General features: G+C 43.0%; 1 protein-coding gene across 3 annotated transcripts in view; it reads right to left on the reverse strand.

Annotated features, from left to right (window-relative positions):
• FGFRL1 (fibroblast growth factor receptor like 1) overlaps nt 1–24,279 on the reverse strand; it is a 166,912-nt gene that overhangs the window by 81,306 nt on the left and 61,327 nt on the right. For all 3 annotated transcript variants that reach the window (XM_066185336.1, XM_066185338.1, XM_066185337.1), the window contains exon 3: nt 3,530–3,802. In XM_066185336.1, coding sequence (XP_066041433.1) covers nt 3,530–3,802 — 273 coding nt within the window. The remainder of the gene's footprint in view (nt 1–3,529; nt 3,803–24,279) is intronic.

Raw genomic sequence — 24,279 nt, forward strand, 5'->3', positions numbered from 1 at the left:
TGGGGAAATAAGCAGGGCAGAAACCAATTGCTACCATCTGGGTTGGCAAAGCCTTTGTTTGAGAATGAAGATCAAAACCCTAGAATAAGAGAAGACTCACTCCTAAAAGAGCAGCCAGGAAGATGCAAGATTAGGAGGAAAAGACTTTAGTATGTTATGAAGGAGGAATAGTCTTTTAGGGAGAGATTTAAGAGGTTTAGACTCAACTCTGAGCCTCAGCTCCTATTTTATGTGGTCTTGGCCTAATCACCTGGTCTCTCTTTATCTCAGTTACCATCTGTAGAATCATGGTAATCCTTCTCATCTGCACTTTGAGACTGAGAGGTTCTCCAGCCAGGCAAGCTGTAGTCCTGTCTACCAGACATGCAGAGGCACACCTAAGTCTGCTCTGCTCGTGCACTGAGCTGGCTGGCTGCAAGCAAGATCTGTCCTGAAGCCACAAAGGAACATTCAAACAGTCTTACAGCTGAATTATTACATCTCACAGATAATTCCTGTAATCTCACCGAGTCCAGCCAGGGAGCTCATCTCTGCCACACCAGAGGGCCCCCACCAGTGTTGGAGGATCTGCTGACCTTTTTATTCCTTTGTACAATATCCCATAGTTTTGCTGGTTCTCTGTTCTATCATGGAATAGAGTGGCTAGTAAAAGTTAAGATTAGTAAGAGTTAAATAGCACTGAAAGCAGGCAGAGAGGTTGGATACCACTGAATTTAGTCACAGCTCTCTGAAGAATTTGGGTAAACCACCACTTTATTCTGCTGCAGCCTCCATGTAAATAACACAGGGGTGACAGCTCCTCACTTGCCAGTGGCATGGCAGAGTTCACTTAGAGTTATACAGCATAACTCGAAAACCTTCCAATAAACTACTGAATATTTTCCAGATATTATTGATTAAATTTCCAGAATGCTCTCATGTCAATATGAATTATATTCTTTCAAGTCCTTGTGTTTCATGAATCCTTTAATGCTGTTCTAGATCTAATATCTTAACCACCTTGCCCATGTCTGACACCTGTGTGGTTTTACATGTTTGGTGTTAGCAGTAAAGCTGGAATAAGAAGGGTTTTTCTCCTTTGAAGGAGTGGGAAAACAGAAAGCCATATGGTTCAAAAAGCCTAATGAAGTTTGTACTTTCCAGAGCACAAACAAAACAGCTCCATCAATTTCATCTCTGCTGTCAAAACTGACATGCAGTTGGTTTTAAAACACTGCCTCCTTCTCAAAAACCAACAAGGGATTGATTTTCTCTCAACCAAAAGTATTTTCACCAAGACGAACACAAGCATCTGGTCATTGCATTAAATGTCTGGGTCCTTTGAAAGAGTAAGTCAGTGATACCTTGTGTTTACTTGCAGAGCTTGACAAGAAAGACACAAGGGGAACATTTGTTTTCAGGGGAAACTTCTCCAGTGAAAAGCAATCGGTTTGAAACGCTACATGAACACAACTGTACCACTGGAAACAGGGGACGTATGTAATCCACCAAAAATGGTCTGAGCAACAAGAACACAAAAGGGCACACTGTCAGACGAGGAGAGAAGGTGCAAAATAGTAGAAGTACTGGGTTTAGCTAGTATTCACAACAAGGATGCGTGGAAATGAATGATACCTCAGCCCACATGTCTGACATGGGTTTAGGTTAAAGTTACCCTTTTCTTGGCACTCAGGGATCAATATTTGTTTGCATAGGGTTCAATCTCACACCCACAGAGGCCAGTGGGAGCTTGCTATTTCCTTCCATAGATGCCTGATGAGGCTCTAAATAACTAGAGTTTGTACCCAGGGTTTTTCAGTGCCAAATATAATGAACGCTATTGTTCTTAACACAATTATATTTGATAATCCAATTTTCCCAAGCAACTGAATGGGCGTTTTTGTCCCAATCTTTCCTGAATTCTAGTCCAACTTTCACCCTGTGCCTCCTGGCTTTTTGCTTTCATTTGCTTCTGTTGTGCCACCAAGAATAGGCAGAGCCTTCTTTGACTTATAGATACCTTGACACCTCTGCACTGGAATAATGGGATGTGGCTTGAGCTTTATAGAAGATACAGGATGACACAGGAGATCAAAGACTTTGGCAACCTCCACATACTGCAAAAGCACAAGCTGGACTGAAGCAGTCTCCTACAGCAAAGAGTCTGGAAAGCACACACAAAAGGAGTCTGTATAGACACGGCTCTGTAAGACTGTTTCCACTTCACCCTGTTTGTTAAGTGTAGCACAGAGAAATGGATGAATGTGGTTAAGAAAGAGGTGAACAAGGAAAACCAAATCTTTAAACTACGTAAACTATAAGATGACTTTTGCAGCTCTATCCCACTGATGCTACAGGAGTCACCAGAGGGTTTCCCTCACAGAAGCATCTCTTTCCAGATAAGATATTTACATTCTGGTCCCTTTCTTATACTGGCTGTGCAGCAAAGTGCATTCTCCAAGAATCACCCTGTTATCGGGTGATAATCCTCCATCAAGCAGCACCAAGTGTCTGCTACATGCCCTGAGCCCACAGCAGTTTCCCCCTCCTGCTGCAATCAGGAAAAAGGAGAAAAAGAACAAAACTAGGCCAAGAGCCAACCAGTAGGCAGCTGGAAACTGCCCTAAACTCTGTCCTCACTTCTACCATCTCAGAGAAACAGAAATTTGTAGACCAGATGATCAGGATGATGATCAAGCAAAAGGTGAGCAAGATATCTGATCTCACGCCGTGCTTTGTAACCCTCCCCTTGGCTCCCTCAGCATGCCCAAGCACACCGATTTTCACCCATCTCTTTTCCTTCTCCCAGCCAAGCACCATTGAGCACATTTCTGTGGCAGCCCCTGCACAGGAATCTCTAACTACCCAGAGGAATGTCTTTGGGAGTCTTTGGGAATGCTCAGCCCAGCAAGTGGCCCCAAAATCTCATTGCTGGGCCAAACAAGCCTTTTGAAAATGGTTAAAAGCATGGCCAGTGAACCCATGGTCACTGAGACAGCATCTGAAGGTTTTGTAATCCTGCCTCCATCAAGAAGATTTCTCAGGAGCCGAGCATTCCCGGGTTACATGCCAAGCTCGGAGCTTTGTTTCAACCCAAATATCATTATTCCTGAAGACACCATGCCTTGCAACTGCTCAGCACACAGATGTCCCCTCCGTGTGTTTTCACATGGGTGCTCCAACATTTGTTTTGAGAGCTATCCTGTTCCAACAGCAAACATAAAGATCAGTGTGACCTCGCCTTATCGCACAGCCTTTCCTGTGTGGAATTCATTGTGATCTGGACCCCAGTGGCTATTGCATCATTTCTGTTTATGTGTAACCTTTGGCACTCCGCAATCTTATCTGCCTGCAGCCGGCTGCAGCAGAAGATGCGCAGCAGCACAGCCAGCTCTGGCAATCCTCAAACACTGGAAGGGGCCAGCTAAGAGTGGAGGTCAGTGAATGATTAGCAAAGCAAATCTGCAATCACTGACAGCTACATGGAAACCAGCTCTCTCTCTGTCACCCCAGAGCAGGTGAGGCCTGGCTCTGCTCCAGCTCCACTCACCAATGACGATGAGGGTGTAGTTCACGTTGGTGCTGCCGAAGCCGTTGGTGGCTTTGCAGATGTAGGTCCCCGCATCTTCGCTCTCCACCTCCTTGATTTTCAGCCCCTGCTGGAGGATCCGGAACCTCGTCCAGCCGCTGTGGATCGTCCGCCCGTCCTTCATCCACATGGTGAGGGGCGGGGGGTCACCTTCCACTGGGCACAGGAGCTTGATGGTCCTGCCCAGCCTCACCGACTGGCGGTGAATCACCTTATCGGCGATCCTTGGGGGGCCTAGGAAAGAACAGAGGCAGGAAGAGCTGTGACGACTTCTGCCAGTGACACAGCACTGATTCAAAGCCAAGTCATCCATTTGGCCCTCACACTCACTGCTATACAGCATAAGAGGTGGTTACCAAAAATCACTGAGGACCAAAGCTGAAAATGTAGGCAATTACAGAGGGATACAGCAAAACCTGAAGCTGTAGCCTTGCCATCAGCAGCAGCTCACACCAACTCACCAGGGAAGCCTGGTTCTGAGGCTCTATTGCTTTTCCAAAATTTCCAGCATTTTCCTGTCACAAGAAGGAGCCCAACACACAAACTGTTCCAGTGTATCTGGTAAAGAAACTGTAGTTGTTTTAAACTTAACACTTATCCTGAAGGCAAAATTAGTAACAGGAGTGGTACTTACAACAAAACACTGCCCCACACCCCCAAAATGTTTTAATTCTTTCATGTTGTACGTACAGTAATTCTCTTTAATAGTCACCAGATGGGCTTTATCTGAGACACATAATCCTGCAGTTGTTGAATACAGAACATTCATTGGGTAGTGCTTCAATGAAAGATACAGCTTAGCCTGACATGTTAACATTGCTTATAGTCCAAAAGAGGATATTTTTATATTCCCTTAGCAACCCTGCCGGTTTGCCCCACCTGACAAATATTTGCTCTTTGTAAAAGGTGATAATTTCATACAAAAGAGAGTGTCCCTGGAATGCCAGAGTGAACATACTGTTTGCCACATGATAACAGGATGCACTCGGACAGGCCAACAATCAGAAAAAAACAAGTGATAAAGACTCCAACAGTGGGAATGGTCCCATAGCTGAATTCCAACTGAAATTCCTTCCCAAGGCTCTGAAGAGCTGAGAGTCTTTTTCCTGCATCTGCCTTTTCTGCCTTTTCATTAATTGCACAAGTTCTCTACACAGATTGCAATAGCAGTGCTCTTCCCAGAATAGTCTATTAATGGGTGTGATAATAAGTGCCCTGTTCTTGCACAAGGACAAAATGTTTTGCTAAAGATTGCTGATGCTGAGTTGCACCCAAAACCCACAAGATGTTTGTGGGATTTGGAATTGCTCCCTCGCATTTTACTCCTGTTCCTAGTGTTTTGCAGGATTGGACCCACAGGGGATAAACTACAGAGCTCGTATTTGCACTTCCTCATTACTAATTCCTATTATTCCAAAGTCTGCCTGATTTTTCCTCAGCATGACTAAGGCAATACATACAGTACAGCTCCTGAATGACTCCAGAGCTGCTGCTGCAGTTACTCATGTTGAATCGCACACACGAATTATGCAGCTTTGCTGGTGAACAGAAACGCTGCTCAAGCTGAGAACAGTGGTGAATTAGCTTGAAACTCATAACTAAGAGCCTTGTTAAATCAATCTGTCTTAGGCACACTCAGATTCTGATGAACTTCTAATGACCCAAAGTAAGGACCTTGAGAGCACTTACTCTGAAAAAGTCAGAGATAAGGAAGATAACCAGGAAGGCAAAGATAACACCCACCCCTTCATATTTTCTGCAGTCATCCATGGGATGGCATCTCAGAGGTGACGATATTCTCCCATACTCCAAGGGAACTGGCAAAACATCATGAGAAATCCTGCCTGTACAGGTGTTTCTAAAACTCCCAAACCACCCTCATGTTCTTCACCATGTGAGATTTCCAACCATCTCTGTGGATGGAGAGATAACCCTAAGACCTTTTGAATGTTGGTCTGACACAAATTGCATTGCTGAATATGTTTAAGTGAAAATCTACCCATGAAGAAGGGCTGAGTGAGTTGGCTTTGATAAGGCAGAATTCACAAACACTGGGTGAGAATCCAGCCCCAAATTCTGTTACATTTCCCTACATGGTGCCCTCACTCAGTGCAAAGAAGCTGAAATGCCCAGGCAAGTACACAGACTTGCTGAAATTCTGGGTTGGCCCTTGGAGAGGTTCTTTCTGACCCAGAGCCCTACCAAACCAAGTCAAACTTTAAGAGTAGTTTCACTCCAACCTGCTTGTGAGCCAGGATACTGCTTCATGCATATTAAAATGACAAAAATAGATCTATAATTAGTACTGGAGAAAAAATATTTGGTGCAGGGCAAGCAGGGACAGTGGAGAGAGAGCACCCTCCTCCCAACTTGAAGCCTGCTGTGGGCTCCTTCAAAATCCCTTTCCTTCCGACATTCATGTTGACTCCTGATGAATTTTGAGACCTGGAGGAATCAGATAGTTTCCCAGTCACGTCATGTGCTCTCTGGGGCAGGCTGCACAAGCGGTGCTCCTGATGGCACCAGAGTTGCCTCTGGATCTGTCACATGTTTGGGTCAGTGGTAAGCTTGGTCCTCTTAAATGCCATTTTCCTTTGACTGACCTTTCATTCTGAGGAATTGTTGGATCAGGCCCTGTCACAGGATCTATCTGCAGACCTTTATGACATTTAGAAAAGGGTGCGTTTCTTAGAGCCATTCTGCCTAAAAACATTAGTGCAGCTCCTCACTAGCTCCTCCAGCAGCTTTCTCAGGAACAGGAATAAAAGTCTCCCCTCACTCTTTTTTCCTGCTGTGAATTTTACCAGATACAGCATGCACTTCTAAGTAGTGTACAGCTCTAGGACAAAGATGATAAGGCCTTGTTTCTGTTAATTTAGTGCTGTAAATATCCCCATTTTATTACCTATCATCTTTGCATTAATAACTTTCTGCTCAAGCAGTACTCTCTGGAATCAGTGTCTTGATGTAATTATCAAACACCATAATAATAATTACAATATCGTAATTCACTACTGTGTTTACAAAGAACCACAATATAATTCAGCACCTTCACATATGTCAGAGGCTTCAGACACCCTGGCAAGCCAGTGGTAGCTGGACCTCCTGAAGCTAGAGTACAGCAAGAATAAAATGTTGATATCATCACAGATGTCTGTCTCTCTTTCTCATGCACAGGCATTCATTGACTCCTATTTCACTACATATCTGTAGAGCCCTGCCTTGGGACTGCAACAGTGATGGATTAATGCTTTTCCAGTCAAGACACACTTTGGCACATCTCACCACTCTGCACCATCAGAGGCAGCAGGGGAGGCAGCAGAGAGGGGTAAGTTTGTTTTGCAAAAAGGCCCTTCTCCAATATTCTCTGGGCAGTGGGTGCTACTGACACAGGGCTGCCTCACACACTATCTAGGCAAAAAAATCTTCCCCTTCTGAATGCAGATATTAAGCTGCTCAGCACCATTCAGGTTCTCTTGGAAATTAATGTCCAGGGCTTCTCTATTGCAGTTCCATCTCCTGCTACATGAACAGAGCAAAAAGATGTAGTAAAAAAATGCTGAGTCCTCCAATTTCCTGCGTGCAGCACTGTTACTGACAAGAGCTCCGCACCTTCCAGAACTGGCCCATAATATGTCAGGGGGTGGCCAGGAGAGCAGAATGCTCAGTTAGCCCTCCCAAGGCGCTGATTTGGGAGTGTCCCTGGTGTCTGACCCTGCAGGGCTGGGGCACGTGTGCGCTCACAGCTGAGTGCGGCAGTGTGGGAGCGGAGCCCAGGACACAGGCCCTGCAGGCTGGATACATTTCTACAGCTGCTTAGCCAGGCAAAATCCCAGGAAAGCACCTGCTGCTTCACCTACAGCTGCCAGGGAGGTAGAAACAGGCTGAACCCTGGCTGTAGCCACTGACTTCCCATCCCTGGCTGCTGCTGGTGTCTATCCCGTGCTCTATCGCAGCATTAAAAGGCAAATGAAATTACTCCTCAAGCAGCCAGTGTCCCAATCTCTGCTGTCCTGGACTCCAGGTTTGTGTCGTGTGTGAGCAGAAATGATCTAATTGATCATTTGATTGATCTAATTAAGCAGCAATACCCTGTGCCTGCTCACTATAGCGCTGCTCTTGCCTTGCTTGTAGGCAAGGCAACAACCCAAGATCTGTAGAGCAACACCATAAGGGATGATTCTGAAACCTGAGAACATTTCATTAAACCAGACTGTTAAAATAGTGACTTCATATATTTACCAATGCAAAATTAATGCTAATACATATCATCTCTCTGTCTAGGGGAGAATGAATCCTGTGAACTGCCATGTGCCTGCACCCACGGGCTAAAGCCCCTGACTGGATCCTTTCAAGGTGGAGTGGCAGAGGGCAGAAGTGCCCTTTGGCCCTACACTGTGCTCCCCCCAGTTTCTTAGCCATTAGGCAGCGATTCTTGAAAACATCAGCCTTTTTCTAAGTGCTGAGAATCTCCAATCTGTGATGCTCCTGGACACAGCAATTACTTCCTGCAGCATTTTCTCATGGGATATGGGAGAAGGGCATGAAAACAAGGCCCTAGGTAGATATTTCATCCAAGACTTTCAGGCATTTTTGTAGCCAGGAAGGGAGAAGGAACTCTAGCAGTTTTCCACCAGGCAATGACAGTTCTCTACAGCCACAGGGCACTGCTTTTAAGCCCCATCACAGTGGAGAGGGCACAGCTGGTTCTACAGTCTGTCTGAATAGAAGGAGCTCTCTAAGAAAGTTAAGCCCCACCTCGACACAAGCCCAGTGGGGCTGGGTTTTCTTAAGTCCCCTTTGTCCTCAACTCAATAATTTGAAAGAATAATTTCCTAATATTGTGGCTGAGGGAGAAGGGAGAAGGGTGAGATTTGACATCTGCGGATGTGACTCGGGAAGAAGTGATGAGAATGCAGCTGCCTCCCCCCGTGCTTCGTTGTTATTCTTTCTCCAAATACAAACTAAATATAACTTTGCCCCATAACATTCAAATCATTTTAGTTACTAGCAGGGATCATGCCTGGAGTTCCAAGGGCCAGGGTGCAATCAGGCTTAAAATATAATTTAAACAATCCAGAACCTACATTTTCCACCAAGTTATTTTCTTGCTTGTAGTTTCCCCATCTGAAAATATATATAAACATAGCCAGAAAGAAACCAACAAGCCCAGCCAGATGCCAAGTTTTCTGTTCAAGATCATATAAACCCAGCGAAACATTAACAAGGAAATGCCATGATCACCTCATTTGTTTTAAATATTTCTGCTCATATACATGGAGACAAGTGTGCAGATTTATTTGCCTCATTTACGAATACAAGCAACTGGAATCTCCATCCTGTTCCATTATACAAAAGACAGACCCTACACCTGTCTTACTGAACAGCTGGGCAATTTTCAATTTATATCCACTATCCTACACCGAAAAGCCCCACTTGCTGCTCTGCTGCTGACACTGCTTTACTAACATTCCTGCTCTCCTCCCCAGTGCCTTGGGAAGGGATAGTGGTTGCCATTTCTTGGCAAAAGGAGTTATGTAAAACCCAAGAAAGCCTCTTTGCTTTAGCAAATAGCTATTTCCGGGAAGCAGCAAAAACAATTTCTAGAAGTGTATTTAAGACGCAACACTGGAATAGCCTGGAGCTTCCTGTTCGTATTTCTCAGTCAAAAACACACACACATGTAATTATATTTTCCTGGGCTGCATTGCAAAGTTCATGCACTCATTCAACTCATATATGTAGTAAACATGATTTACAGCTCTGTGTGAAAACCTTCTAGATATATGGTGTTTTGATAGTGACTCAAACCCAGCACTATAATTTAGTAACACCTAGCAGTGAAAGCTAAATGATTTCCCACTCCACATTCCTAACTTTCCATGAACCCCTTTTTACTGCTAACCTGGGGAGGAGATACTGCTTCTACAATTGTTTGGACTTAGCCTTGCTACTCCTTCAACTAAACTGCACACTAACATCAAGCTTCACATATGGTGAACGCACCAGCACTGACCCACGTCCTATGAGACCATTTGCCATCATACAGTTCAAAGTGAACTTTATTAACACATTAAACATAATTACAAAGAGGAAATTCCAAGGAAGGTCAACAAGCCTGGACAGTTTCTTGGAATGGAAAGTAATTTATAATATCCACATACTGTATTGTAAAGTTTATAAAGAAGTTAAATAAGTTTTAAGAGCCCCATGGGTTATGTATATTTTATTATTTAATACCAAACACACTCACTTTCCATGTAGATAAGATTTCTTTTGAAGTGCTGTGTTAACAAATTAGCAAAGTCATTTACAATGAAGCACCCAAACAACCCATCAACACATGGAATTAGCATGAGGGGCTGTGGTACCACAGACAGTGTATGTCCTATGAGGAAAATAGAGTTAAGCACAGAAATGTTTCATTAAAACAGTGAGATAAAAGAATTGGACAAAGGTCACCAACCAAACTGCTCATTTGGTGTAAACGCAATCTCTTACACCAAAACTTGAGCAATGACTGGCCTTCACCATGCTCATCACTGTAAAACCTGAGCTTCCAAAGTCTTCACTGCCAGGGTGGTTCACAGAAAAGTAAATTTCCTTTACCTTTCCCATGCTTCAAAAGGTACACAGGCAGCTGGAAAGGACCACCTAAAAGCCATGTTTGAAACACATGTCCAGAGTTGCCAATCTTGGGGTACCTGCTGCTAAAAAGCTGGGCTGGACAACTCCTTACAAACCAGAGTTTAAGCTTTTCTACAATAGTTTAACCCTCTCTGCATAACGAACATGAGGATTATGCATTCACACTCTCTGCACTTCATTTTTACAATAATTTGTATTGGCATTTAGGCTGTAATAATGGATCAATGGACAGAGGCCTGGGTCTGCTAGGACAAACTCTACCAAGGGGCAAATCCCACAGGGAAGGCTTTACAAAGCAGTGTTGGGAACAGTTTCAATCAACATGAGTAGGTGCTCCTGAAAGAGAGGAACTCTTGGCTCTCTGCACAGTTGGAAGCCATTATATGGAGAGCAGAACTGATAAAAAAGCTTTTTGAGAGAGATAAAAGGATGAATGCGTTGCCCATGTATCCCATTAACTAATGGAATAAGCAGTTCAAAGGACTGGTGAATCCAACATCTTTTCATATTTTCAAAACAAAACAGTTTACATTTCCAAAAGGTATGTGTTAGCCAAGTAAAGTAGGGGTCAGCGTGGGGGTAACTGGTCCAAATGCTTTGGTATGTGACATGAGGAGATCAGATTAGATGAGCTAATGGGTCCTTCTTGGCTTGAAAACATAGGCGCCCACAGACAAAAACAATGCTTATCAAAAACAATCAAAAGATTAAAGAAAAAACCAACAGCATCTCTGTAGAACAAAGACTCTGAGCGAAGAACACAAAAACACCACAAGTATTTGCTGACCAGCCTGATGGCTGGTTACGCTTAGATTTGGAAATCACGGACTGTTTGCAGGAGCAAGCTCCAGGCTTGGGGTGTATGGCTCAGCCCAACAACCTGATGGAGAAAACAGCTTTGCAGATCTATTTCACAGCAAGCGAAGAGCCATATTTTCTTTCTTCTCTGCCTCTGTGGTAGGAGTTGCTTTTCTGATGAAATGGATATTTATTGATAGCACAAAAAGTACCTGCTGGATTTTTATATGAGTAATAACTAGCCCCTTGGGTGAAGGCTGCCAGTAAATTTCCTACTCTAGATGTTCCAAAACTAAGAAAAATAGATTATCTGGAAACATGTTCCATTTAATTAAGTGCCATGCATACACATTTCACTGACATTTAATAAAATAGTTAATGTATGTTAAACAATTGGCACTTGATTATTGCTTAGATTTATTGCAGTTCAACAACAGTAGACGAGATACGTATCTCTTACGTGGTTTCTAAATCCTTTGAGCATATGTTTTCAATAATCAGTTGGTATTTATTTAACATGAAATTACCATCTTATTAAATTAAATGTGCATGGGTGACATTCAATTTCAATTGTTGCTGAACATTTTTTCAGCAGCAAAAAATAGTAACTTTATCCCTCAGGTTTCGAGGTAGCAAATGCAAAGGAGAGTTAGGATTACTTCAAATTACTTTTGAAGACACAGACTTCATATGCTGGAAAGTTTCTAGTGTGGAAGAAAAGATATTATTTATTGTTTCTCGAGTGCTGCCAGTGGGCTTAGTGTAGGCCAAAGGAGAGGACTAATATTTCTACTCAAATGCTAAAACTATACTGAGCAGTTCAGGTATGCAGCTCAATGGATAACCACAAAACTTTTTTTAGAGAAGAGATAAGTAGAACAAAGGTACGTTGGCACACACACCCACACAATCTACCTCTTCCATTCCCATTCAAGAGGGCAAGCCCATCTAAAAAATGGCATTCCTAATTTGCTGGGGAAAAAAAAAAAAAAAAAAAAAAAGGGCTTTAAAACATGACTTTGAGGTTTTAAAATGAGAAGTTGGTGGGGTTTTCTTAATTTTAGCCTCCCATTTCCAGGAAGGACAAACTGTCTAATTCTGGAAGAAAGCTAGAAATCCTCCGGCTTGAGGGAGGATCCAGAATCCAACTGAAATTCTATAGCCTCAACCTGCTCTCTCCAAACCTAACCCAAGCCTCCACCATCTCCATCACAGGTCACAGAGGGACCATTCCTACCAACACAAGACATTTGTTTGCTTCCTATAATGTCTGGGAAACAATCCAGCCAGGTAGCCCTTAATTACCTTCTGGGGTGGATCTACCCAAATTTTAACATAAATACCATTGTTCTATGCCCTTCCAACTGTTTCCCAGCCATGCAAATCCTGCTTCACAAGCCCAGTGGATTTTCCAGCCAAATCGTCCACATCTTTAAAACTTTCAGTAAAACAAACCAAACATTCTGCAAGACTCAGTTTAATTCACTCTTTTTTTTTTTTTTTTGTAAAAAAACTCCCCTTCAAGCCACCAATAGCAACCACATTCCAAATTCCCAGGCTCCAAAGATAGGTGTTTACTTCTGAGACAACCTGCTCTGATTGTTGTCCCTTTCTTTGTCCCTCCTCCCTGCATGCAGCATTTTGTCATCTATCCATTTGATTAGAACAGCTCTTAGAAAATAGGATGCCCAAGTTCATGTTTGGTGACACAAGTTCCCCTTGGACTTTGGTAATCAATATTTAACCCAAACTGAGCACTGTGCAGGGTTTAATAAGTAATTAGACGTTTCCCTTATAGACTGGCACTTGTGTGAGCACTGTGCAAGCAGGAAATTGTAAGTGTCATTGTTTATGTCTGCAGGAAAACAGAAACCACGATGGTTGACTCTGTGCCATGCACAGGAATGATGGGAACACAGACCTTTAAATAGCTGGTTTGCCTTCCTGCTAGTCCACAGCAGCAAGTTATCAGCCATGGAATGACACAGGAGCCTCTTTCACTTCTATCGAAGGATTTAGTCTTCCTCAAAATATTCTTTAAAACCCTTTTTTTTTTACCAGAATTCACTCTAAGGGATAAAAGTGGAGAAGACTTCAAACTCTTTCATCCACTGCTGATTCCTACTGGCCTTTCCCAATACCCAGGATGGGTAAGGTGTGATTAGTGCACTAGGGACTCAGGAGAGAACCATCTTCAACACTCAATCACAAGACACTGCCAAAATACCCCTAAACCTTCTGCTGTTGGGAAATCTGTGGCAGTGCCCTGCATGGCAAGGCTGCTCTCAGCCCTCCCTTTCCTCTGCCCTCGTCTCTGGGGGCTTCTATGTTTGGTCACCACAAAAACGTGGTAACAACTGTTTGATGGTGACCACAAAGAGATAAACACTGTGGTATTTAAGAACTGGAGATATTTTCAGAGGCTTCTCTAGAACAGAAAGCATTTCCAGCTGAATGGCTGCATAGCAGGCTTGGTATGGAGCCTTTGGCAGAACTATTTTTCTATGAGAAAATTACATTTTTGTCAAGACACAAGACCTTACCTGGTTTACTCTTTCAAAGAGTTTTGAAACTCTTTTCTCCCCTTTTCAGCTTGAGAAATACTTTGTGTAATAATTTTGGCCAAAGTAAAACACATGCAAGTGAAAAAGTTGTGATTTTAAAAATATATTGATTAAGCAACGGTACTATTTTTTTAACTGGTTGTTGTGTTCCTAAAATAAGAAAACAGTTTTGATTTTGGAAAGTAATAAACAAAAATATTTATATATGTATATATGTATGTATATTTATATATATATGTGTGTGTGTATATTTATATATACAACTTGTCTTGCTCAGAAGAAAAATTAAAAGTAAAAAAAAAAAATCTTGCTCCAAAAGAAAAATGTATCACACTTTAAGACAGCAGCATTTTAAAACCCTGCCTGAAACCATTCACTGTTGCCCTGTTGCCCTACCAAAACCTCCCATGGTAGGTATGATAGGAGCTGGCTCTTTCTCTCTGAATTAAACTCTCATCATAAAGGTTTACGTTACATATGTCTGCATCAGTGTCATAACCTGGACCAGAAATGTGCTTTAATTTTTTTTTTTTTTAATCTTCACCACCAATTACACTTTGCTTCGTATCATGAAGCTGTTTTGGTGCCATGGACCAAGCTGATTTTGTATGAAATTGAGCTGCAAGGGGCATTTAGTTCTCACAATCAGACTAAAGCTATTCTGAAGTGAAACACTCCTCTGAAATGGGAGTGCCACATCCTCAAAACAAAATGTTTTGCTTTATAGATCCAATCTTCCCAAACCCCACCAGCTGCTAATATAGACAGCCAGCAACTGCTACCTGGGTCCCTGGGAAAACAAAAGCAGAAGCTGTCCTCTGGCATTTCCATTAACAAGCACTCAATCTACATGACCAGACTGGAGCAGATCCAGAATAAACTCCCAGAATGTCTTTAGTGTGAACATTGCCTCCTCAGCACCAAATATTTGTGCCAAGCTACGATCTAGCTTACACACATCTGTACCTCACTTCCAGGAGGCGAAAATACTTGAATGCACTTTGTTTGAAAGTTTTCCCAAGGTTGATTCATTGAAAACTACATTTAAACTCAAGAGACAGCAAGTCTTCTGCTTAGGGAAACTACCACTGAATTCTTATAGCATTCCCATCTGGTTCCTGCTCTTCAGACAGTGAAGCCCACATTACCTGATGTGAAAACACAATACACTCACGGGGACAGAGGCAAGTGCAGCTTTCTGCAGCCTGCCTGCACCTGGGAGAGCTTCAAATGGACCCACTTCCTCTGTCCCTTCTCTGGTTTGCTCACAACAGAGTTACTGCACTCCTACCTGGCTTTATTTGTTCTACTACCATACCAGGAGTGAAGATTTGTTGCTCTGTCAGACTTACTATGTCCAATTGCACCACCTAGGACTGCCAGAGGCTGTGCTGTAAAGTCCTGGGACTGTTCAGCTTCTAAAATCAGAGAAAATCAGATTTGCATTTAATCTGGTACGTCCAAAGTTTTGCTACACCCCTTGCTGCTTAAAAGCTGCTTCACATCACCTGGAGGAAGGTATTCCTCCTATACCTCTATTGCACACCAACGTGGCATGTGTTAGGATGAATGGTTATTAGCAAACCAACACCTAGCAGTGGGTATATTCTGCCAAAATTGAACCACTGAAAACAAATATTTAAAATATAAATCCATTTTGATTCCCCAAACTATCCAAAGGATTTGGAAATACTTCCCCTTTGCTGAAGATTCCTCATTGGTGGTGGTGGGATGGTGCTAATTAATATTTGATACACAAGCAAACTACCAACCCCTGTTCTTAGCACAGCCTGTTGCTTTATTTGAGCTGCCCGGACTTCAGCAGCTACAGAGACACACAGGAGTTTTGCTGACATTGACTGCTCCATGATTTCAAGTGACACCATTCTGCTGGCGGGCTGCGCACTGGAATGTAACATCCTATCCAGCAGGTAGACAGAGCCACTGGAATATCAATTAATGCACAATCCTATTACCTCAGTGTCTGGTAATGTGCAGTCCCAGCTACCCTCCTGCAAGTGGAAGGGGAAGAAACCTTGAGAGCACAGGCGCTATCTAGGAAAAGCTGTGCACGGAGAAATATTGTCTCACTGCAGAGCTGCCGCACATCCCATGGCGCACGTGCGGGTACCGGCACACGCACAGCACATCAGCTGTCAGCAGGAATTCCTGCCTGCACACTGAAGTGCTGCCACAGCCTGTCTGCCCAGCCTGCCCCAGCTAATGCACATCCGAGCAGCTTGTCCACTTGCATAAACGTTTCTGGGCTTCCCCGCTCACAGAAATAGGTTTTACTGTTGGAGTGACTTGAACTTGTTCTTGAGGGAAGCCACGTCAGGAATCACTCCATGCTGCTCACTGGCATTTCTGAGCAATGAGTCAAGAGGTCAAAACCCAGGGTCAGAGAACAGCACACATGCAGGATCTCTTGCTGTACCTGAGGCTGGAGAAATCAGCACATTCCTAATCAGCCGCTAATCCCCTAATCTTTATTGCATGTAAATTCCAACCCCTTCCCAATGTCTGTGCCATGGTATTCTCCAAACTGATAACAGTGAAACCCCATTGGAAGACTCATCGACAAAAGATGGAAATGTGTAAAATCGATTTGCAGTATATCACAAACAGCGCCGCAAACCCCTCCAGGGATCAAAGAACCGCCATCAAATAGCAACAAAGAGAGGGTTGTTAAAAACACTTCTTATCTAATAGTGGATGTGACTATTAGACAAAAGACAAAATTCACTTCTGAAAGGAGAACAGTGCTGCACTGTTTGACTGACAGTAAAGGATCAGTTCATGACTAAGGCAGCACAGGCAAGGTAAGAAAGGTTGTCGTTTAAGGCCAAGCTGTAGAAGTGTGAGGACGGAAGACAGGAGGAACTAGATGCACTCTGACTCACAATTTACTCCACCAACAATCTCAGCTTTACTTCCAGAAGGTACAGCAGGAGCACTATTGGCATGGAACAGCTGGTGAATTATTCCGTCATTTAGCATTTCGCTTGATATGAAGCAATAATCATTGGTAGGGCTGAGCAAAACACTTCAACTTTTGGCCCTGAATTCAGTCAAGCTTTGCCTGAAATGGCTCCACCAAGAGATTCCAGAGGTTTGGCCCACTGGGAATAGCCGGGACTCCATTATTATAAGTACAGCAGTTTTAGTGTTGAAAACAATGAAAATTTGATAATGCTTCTACAAAAAAAACTTTAGCAGGATCTCACTCTCCTACATCACTTTCCTATGGTGAATATAAGGGAAACAAAGCCTCCTTCATGTAATTCACCAGAAGACAGAGAAAAATAATAAATTAAAAGAAAGCAGAGGCCAATCCAACTCCTGTGTTTCATCCATTGAGGGGAGTTTGCCAGAACTCACAATTTTAATTTTTAAATCTAGTGATATTAGGTGCTTGTTTCTTACTGTCTCTTTTCAGAGGGCATAATCCTGAAGGAGAATCTCCTCTTTACTTAAACATGAAAGGAAATTTGTGACCTTTGTGATTGCTGGGAATCACTAAATGCTCTGAAAACAAGAAACAAACAAATAAAATCCAATTTGTTGTAACATTGAAGCTATTTCAGCCAGAGTATTGGTTTTTGTGGGGTTTGACCGAGGAGTGTTGAACACACAGGATTAGTAACGTGAGCGTTTCCCACGGATGTGTCCCATGTGATTTGTTTAAGCATCTTTATGACATGCATTAACAAAAGGCTGCACTGGCTGTGGGATCCAATAGCTGTAGGATCTAAAACAGCTTGTGCTCCATTCACCATACAGGAGATTATAAGCAGGTGTCTCTCCTAGAGAAACTGGTACATTACAATCAACAGGAAGCTGGCTCATATTCCCAGATGTTTGTCATTATGGGAAGCAGGGAGATGTTAGGGTCAATAAAACCACACTGCTACTCTTGCAGCACCTACAGTCCAAGAGGGACTTCAGTAGCTCAGCTCTGCCATTGATAAAAGTTTTACAAGACCTCTGCTCCAAACAGCCCTGAAATCAAAGGTCTGTTTACTTAGCCTTTGCTTGCTGGGCTTTAGGATACTGCAAGGAAGATCAAAGCAGGGACCTCGTTTAACATGTCCAAGTACATAACCAGCAAGTCTGTTTATGTTGGATTCCTACACACTGAGAGTGCTGCTGTCTGTCAACACTTCAGGCTCATTTTCAGCAATATTGGGTGAGGAGGGAAATATTCAGAAAGACCCCACAGATTTTGGTCCTGCTGATACAGAAGTGAAATTCAGAGCGGGGAGCTCTGCTTGTAATTGTGACTGCCAAGGTCAAACATGAACTCCTTGAAGGGAAAAGGAAACCTTCAAAAGTCAGAGACTTCTGGTCTCTACTGAAGGGCTCCACCATTAAAATGCAGCTAAAGTCTGCATGAAGAGCTGAAAAAGAACTTTGGTTCTGTTTAATTTGGTTCTATATTATTTTTATTGACAATGCACAATGAGATTAGCTTTGGCACTATAAGGGATGACACCCTAAGCACCTCATGCACAGAAAGAGGTGCAATAGGCACCAGCAACTCACATCTCCCACTGACGCCTGTACAGCCCCACACCAGGGATGGGGCAGTTTGCAATGATAGGCAATTTATTAACAAAACTTAGTTTCCCTTAGTTTTAGGCCCTACATTCTATGGAGCATTTCCCAGGGCCTATTAGGGGCAAGAATCTAAAGACATCTTCATTTATTTATTTATTTGCTCGTTTGTCACTGCTGCATTAATGTCTCTATTTAGAAAATTCATATATATATTTAGAAAAGGCTGAAGACTTGCAATGGTCTGTGCCCCAAGCACAGTGGCAGTGGGATGCAGCACTACTACAATCCCTTCTACATGACTTCCCATTTTTACAAAGTTTGAACTTAGTATCTTTCACATCATTCCTTCTCGAACAATGTGTGTGAAATTGGCTTATAGGCTTAAAAGCTACTGGAAGGGATGGAGATGGATTGACCCTCAAAAAATGTCACCACGTGAATTTCATCTCTTTAGGACACCAATGTAAAGAGCAGCCAGACATGCAGAGGTATGGAAAGGGTGTTCAGACAGAAGGAGACAGACATATTTAACTTCGGAAGAAGGGCTCCTTCTTTGAAAGATTTATCCAAGGATAAAACCCCCATCTGGTATCACAGCAGAACCTCCACCAGAAAATCAAATAACAAACGTTGGGATGGATCCAATTCATGCTCATTCCTTTTACTTTTCTTGGTGTTCTGTTAAAGTTTCCTAGGAAAATCCTTTCAAATTCAGAGCAATGTTGCTAAAAATAAACAGAAACTTGGGACCCACAAAAGGTTGTAACCCGTGCTAGGAAACCAAGTCTCCCAACAGACAGCTCGCTCTGGAGCTGCCTCCCGCAGATGCCCTGCATCTCGCTCTGAAATACCCAAAAAGGCACAGGACTGGCACTGGCCCATAGATGAGCCCAGCAGAAACAAATTAATATCTGCTGTTCCTTCCCTTGGCTTCATAAAGGAGTAAAACTTTCTAAGTTAAAAATCTCTAAAGAACATGTGAAGAAAACCTCACAAACTGTGGGCTGGAGGAGCCCCATTAGGGCTCATTCCCATCCATCTCTCTGTATCATCTGCAGAAATGGCCCTTTAAAACAGAGACAAATAAAAGGGAAGAGAACCTAGTGGATAAGGTACTTTCTTAGGTCCTTGATAATCAGGGAGCAAGGGTCACACAAGATACCAAAATGCCATAAACTGCACAACTGCACAAAGCTGGGGACACCTTCCTCTCTTGAGATGCTGTGAGGACACACACCAGGCACCCTGTGATCAATGGATATGCAGGTCTTAAGACTCACCAAAGAATCTTCAGAGTTTTCCAGGGGAGATATTTTCCCTAACGAGGCAATACAGACAGCTTTGCTCCACCTTATTCCACTGCCTCTAGTCAAAATCCTCATCTACGCTCCTAAACTGTTCTCTCCCCCTCCTTCTGGCTCCAGTATCCAATCCCTTCATACACTTGCAGACAGTTATTGTCCCCTCAGGTGTCACTTAGCCAAGCTATACATACACTTACAAGCAGCTCTTTTAATCTTCTCACATAAATCAGTCCCCCCAGTTGTCTGATCCGATCATCCAGGCCTGTCTCTCTCTGTCCAGACGAAAACCTTGCCTGTCTCCCTGACATCTCCTGGATGTCGAGCTGTCAGCTCAGGCTCAGAGCTCTTAATCTTCCTCCCCCTCCCCACCTCCTTCCTTAATTGCTGTGGACACTGCTACTGTCCCGCCTGTCGCTCAGGCCCACAGCTCTGGTGTTATTTTTTGCTTTGCTCTCCCTCTAGCTCTCCCCGTCCTGGCCCAGACCCTGAGCTGAAATCTTTCTGCAGCTCCTTGATAAGACCAGCCTTGGCTGCCCATTCACTCACTTGCAGTTTGCATCCAGACTCCCATCGTATTTCATCAAGACTCCTCTGCTCCAGCCTTGGCAAAGCACACTCTTGCCTCATCCATACTAATTTTTTTCTAGGCACTGCTCTGGCCACTTCTCCCTCTCCTCACATCTACCTTTCCCTTTCCCTGCCACATCAAACACCTGCTACTTTTCTTCACTTGTCAAGGCTTCTCCTGGCGTCTTCCCAACCACTGTTCTATCAGCTCTTCCTTACCAGAGGTCCACCCTCTTCCAGCTGTGCCAGATGTCCAGGCTCTCTCTTGCCTTTTTACATTTTTCAAAGAAAATCATAGGTGTTTCCTGCCTCGTGTGGGAGCAGCTCCCCACTGGCATTGGCTGAGGCATTGGCTCTCTCCCTATACATGCTCCCTAAATCTTTCCTGCACCAGGAACCCACCATCACTGGTCAGCAGCCAAGCCTGGCATCCTGCTGGTCCTCGTGGCCACCACCATCGAACAGTTTAAAACTAAAAGAAGAAGAGATTTAGATCAGATAAGAGGAAGAAATTCTTTACTCAGCATACCCTGGAACAGGTTGCCCAGTTAAGCTGTGGCTATTGCATCCCTGGAAGGGTTCAAGGCCAGGCTGGATGGGGCTTGGAGCAACCTGGTCTAGTGGAAGGTGTCCCTGACCATGGCAGGAAGGTTGGAACTAAATGATCTTTGAGATTCCTTCTAACCCAAACCATTCTGTGATTATAAGATTTTACAATCTCACTGCTGCTTTGCTCCACCCATCTTCCTGCCATTCTCCTTCATCTCACTCCCCCAGGTAGCTCTTCAGGCACAGCCTCCTTGTGTTCACACAACACCATGCACAGCGGGGTGAAAGTCCTGAGCACAGCAGTGACACACACAAATCAAGATAATCACAACAGCTTCACTAGCACCCCTCTGCTGATTATCCTCATTTCTGCATCCACAGCATTAACGTGTAATTGCATTTTAACAAGCTTCATTAGCACATTGCCTTAGTAAAGCTTAACACAGCCCAAGCACCCAAGGAAACCTCATGGTGCTTTTCTGCTCAATATAATTTTCAAGGCTTCTGTAACCTGATTTGTTAGGAATAACCTCAGGGCTGTAAAGCTTTTCTTCTGCCATCCAGTAATTAAGGAATAATTTGTCACGGAGCAAGTCAAGCTGCAGGGCAGGAAGGCCCTGTGCAATACAATGAAGCTGTGTAAACCGAAGCCCTGGGTGCAGAACAAAGTGAGCATCCCTCCTCTCCTTCTTCATTAGCCAGGAGTTGGTGCTCAGCTCCTGTAAATGCTGCACAGACCCCTCAGTAATGCAGCTCTTGCTGCAGGCAAAGAAATGCCTGTGTGCACCCTGCCAGCACACACTGGCTGTGGCTCTGCCCCTCCTGTACTTTTTCTGGATGTGGTGCAGAAAGGTAAACAGCCCTTTGCCAAACCGTTGGCATGAGCTGTATGATGGAATAGGATTAAGAAATGGGCTGTAAAGCTTTTTTAAGAAAGTTTTATGAAGCTCCAAAGGATAACTGGAACTCCATATTTTTTTAAAAATAATAACCAGCCTGAGAAGAAAAATGTGAGTAACTTAGGAATATGACAGATTGAACACAGGTAATACATCTATCAAGTATGATGGGTATTTCTGTCTGGCTAAACCTTTCCTAGCCTTAATACTTTTTCCAGTTATCTCAGTCACATAAAAGCCAAACACTTTCCCAAGCATTCCTGGAAAGATGTTTCCTGTTTTGGTGCGGGAGAGAGGGTATTTTTAAGTAAAAAATGATGTGACTATGCTGACTATGTATGAATCCCAGTCACAAAACCAGAAGTGGTTTTGCAGATAGAGGCTGTTACCTGATTTTTTTTTTCCTTAACTTCCACAGTAACCAGATTAAGGAACTGCTGGTAAACCTCAGTCATATTTCCAAAACCATAAGTAGGAACAGTGTGGCAGGAATAGAAAGCTATAGAATATCAACTGCTACAAGGCCCCAGACAGCTGTCTGTGAAAGCAGAAAACATGGGGTTAATGGCTCTTTTATACTTTTCTAAATTTTAGTACTTGCAGACAACTGAGGACTGGTGTGGAGATCATTGATCATCGCTGGAAATTCTCCATGCAAAGAGACACGCTGATCTTGTGAAGTGTCAGCCACACTCAATTCCCATTAATTTTAAGGGAGATCAAAGTTGTCAAGCATTTTGTAGGGTATTCTAAATCTGTGGACAGACAGGCATCCATCTCACTGTAAAACAGGTTCTCCTTCAGCAAACCCTTCTCACACCTCTATTTATCTATGCTTTGCAATTTTGCAGCTTAAACACATAAAGAAGAAAAAAAAAAAAACAGTTGTCAACTGTCTGATATTACAATAGTTGATTCTTAAGAAATATATACTTGTCACATCCTACTACCATTATTTTAACGTTCAGAGGCAAAGGAAAAACTTCACCCATCCCCACCTTCCTCCCCCTTAACCAGACAAATAAGGCATTCAGCTTGTCTGAATTTAAATTTTTATTGGAGTTGATCCAGCAACCAGAGAGCATTGCTAGAAGCCAAGGTCCCGCTTCCTTCAATACACCTCCTTCATTCTGACTCCCTGCTTTTGTACAGCTTTGGTAATCTCAATCTGTGGTCAGGGATAGGATAAAATTTCAGCTATTTCCCCCCTCAACTGCACCAAACAGGGCTTGCTCTTAAATCAAAAGCCCTGCACCCTAAACCTCTGGTTAAGTACTTAACTATAGGCAAGTCTTTGAAATCATCACATGCTTCTTTTTTTCTTTTTCTTAGATATAGTGCTGAAAACCACAGAAGTGAACCAAGATCTTGGGAATATCAAAGGTATTCAGAGGAAACCAGGAGAAGGGGGCTCATAGGGTGGTTCCCCAGTGCTTTCATGGCCTGATCTTCTGAAATAGATGGCATTACCACTCCTCATCAAAAATGTAAAATTTTCTCCATTTTTCTCTAGGGCATGAGAAAATATTGTTCATTTTTCTGGAAGCATTAGCAGGAGACAGCAACTGCAATCCAAGCAGAAGTCACTTTTCTGTTCTTGCCTTGGTAAATGACCTCTACCTTCCTGCACAGGATGGTGTGGGCTCCCACATACCTTCTATTGACATTTAGATTTTCCTCTCTCAATACTTCTTTTTTTCTCTCATTCCCTCTTCTCTCTACAAATAGTAATTCAAGAACCACGATCACCCCTTTGCTTGGCTTCAGGTCTCTTACATGGGCTAAAGTTACCTCCAATTTTCCAGCATGGTTTGGGGAATTTATTTATATTCTGTTTCTGGAGATAGCCCCCATGTCTTGCCAAGGGCTCTCATGGGTATTACAAAAGGAACACTGACAAATATTTATGGAACCTTAACTGAAATTCAAGACACTGTTAAAATAAAGTTTGCTTTAGGTTTTTTTTGGTTTTTTTAATTCTCCTGAAGAATTGACCTGGCTTTCTTGGCAAAAAGACTAATCCAAATGCTATTGGTATCTTAACAGCTCATAAGAACCACATGCTTCAAATAAAGCCATTACTATCAGACATGCTGAGTGGTTCAATTAAACAAATATGAAAATAGACACTTCATCCTGCTTTAACTAAGTGGGATCATTTCACTCCTGAATCCAGAATGACAATGAAAATGATACAGTATTTATAGAGCAGCTTTTTATCCTGGAAGATCCCAAAGGATTACGCAGACCCTGCTTCACACACTACCGAGATGCTGCCACTTTCAGGGAGGAACACACGAGCTGTCCCACAGCCCTGAGGAATGGCACATGGCAATTTAGACACAGGAGCAGAAAAGAATTCCACATTCAGCTGAAACTATAGAAAGGAATTTAAGTAGGCAGAATGGAGATTGTTTAGGCTGGAGCACATCCAGCACAGAGGAGGTATAATGATCTGGTGTTTCAAATACAGAAGTTAAGGTAAAACAATAAAAAAGTTCTGGTCTAAACTATCCAAAAAACCAAAATTTTAGGAAGAAGGGGAAATGCCATATTGAAAGGAACAATTTCATTCCTTCTACTTCAGTTGAGCATGGGAAATTCTCTAAAAGATGTTTTTACTCACTATTCCCTTCAGGAATACAAGAACCAGGACTAATAATACTTTGCTCAGCTGCCTATCCACATAAGGATGACACAGGATACATTATGAATTAAAGGCTTCACAAAGCTTTGTCTGGTGGTCTCACACACATCAGAGACAGGAAAATTCTGGGTCCATCTACATGAAACATCAAGTGCTGCCAGGATCCCTGCTGGCA

Source organism: Chamaea fasciata, unplaced genomic scaffold (assembly GCF_029207755.1).
Source record: "Chamaea fasciata isolate MVZ Bird 193981 ecotype frontalis unplaced genomic scaffold, bChaFas1.0.hap1 SCAF_6, whole genome shotgun sequence".
Taxonomy (NCBI): Eukaryota; Metazoa; Chordata; class Aves; order Passeriformes; family Sylviidae; genus Chamaea; species Chamaea fasciata.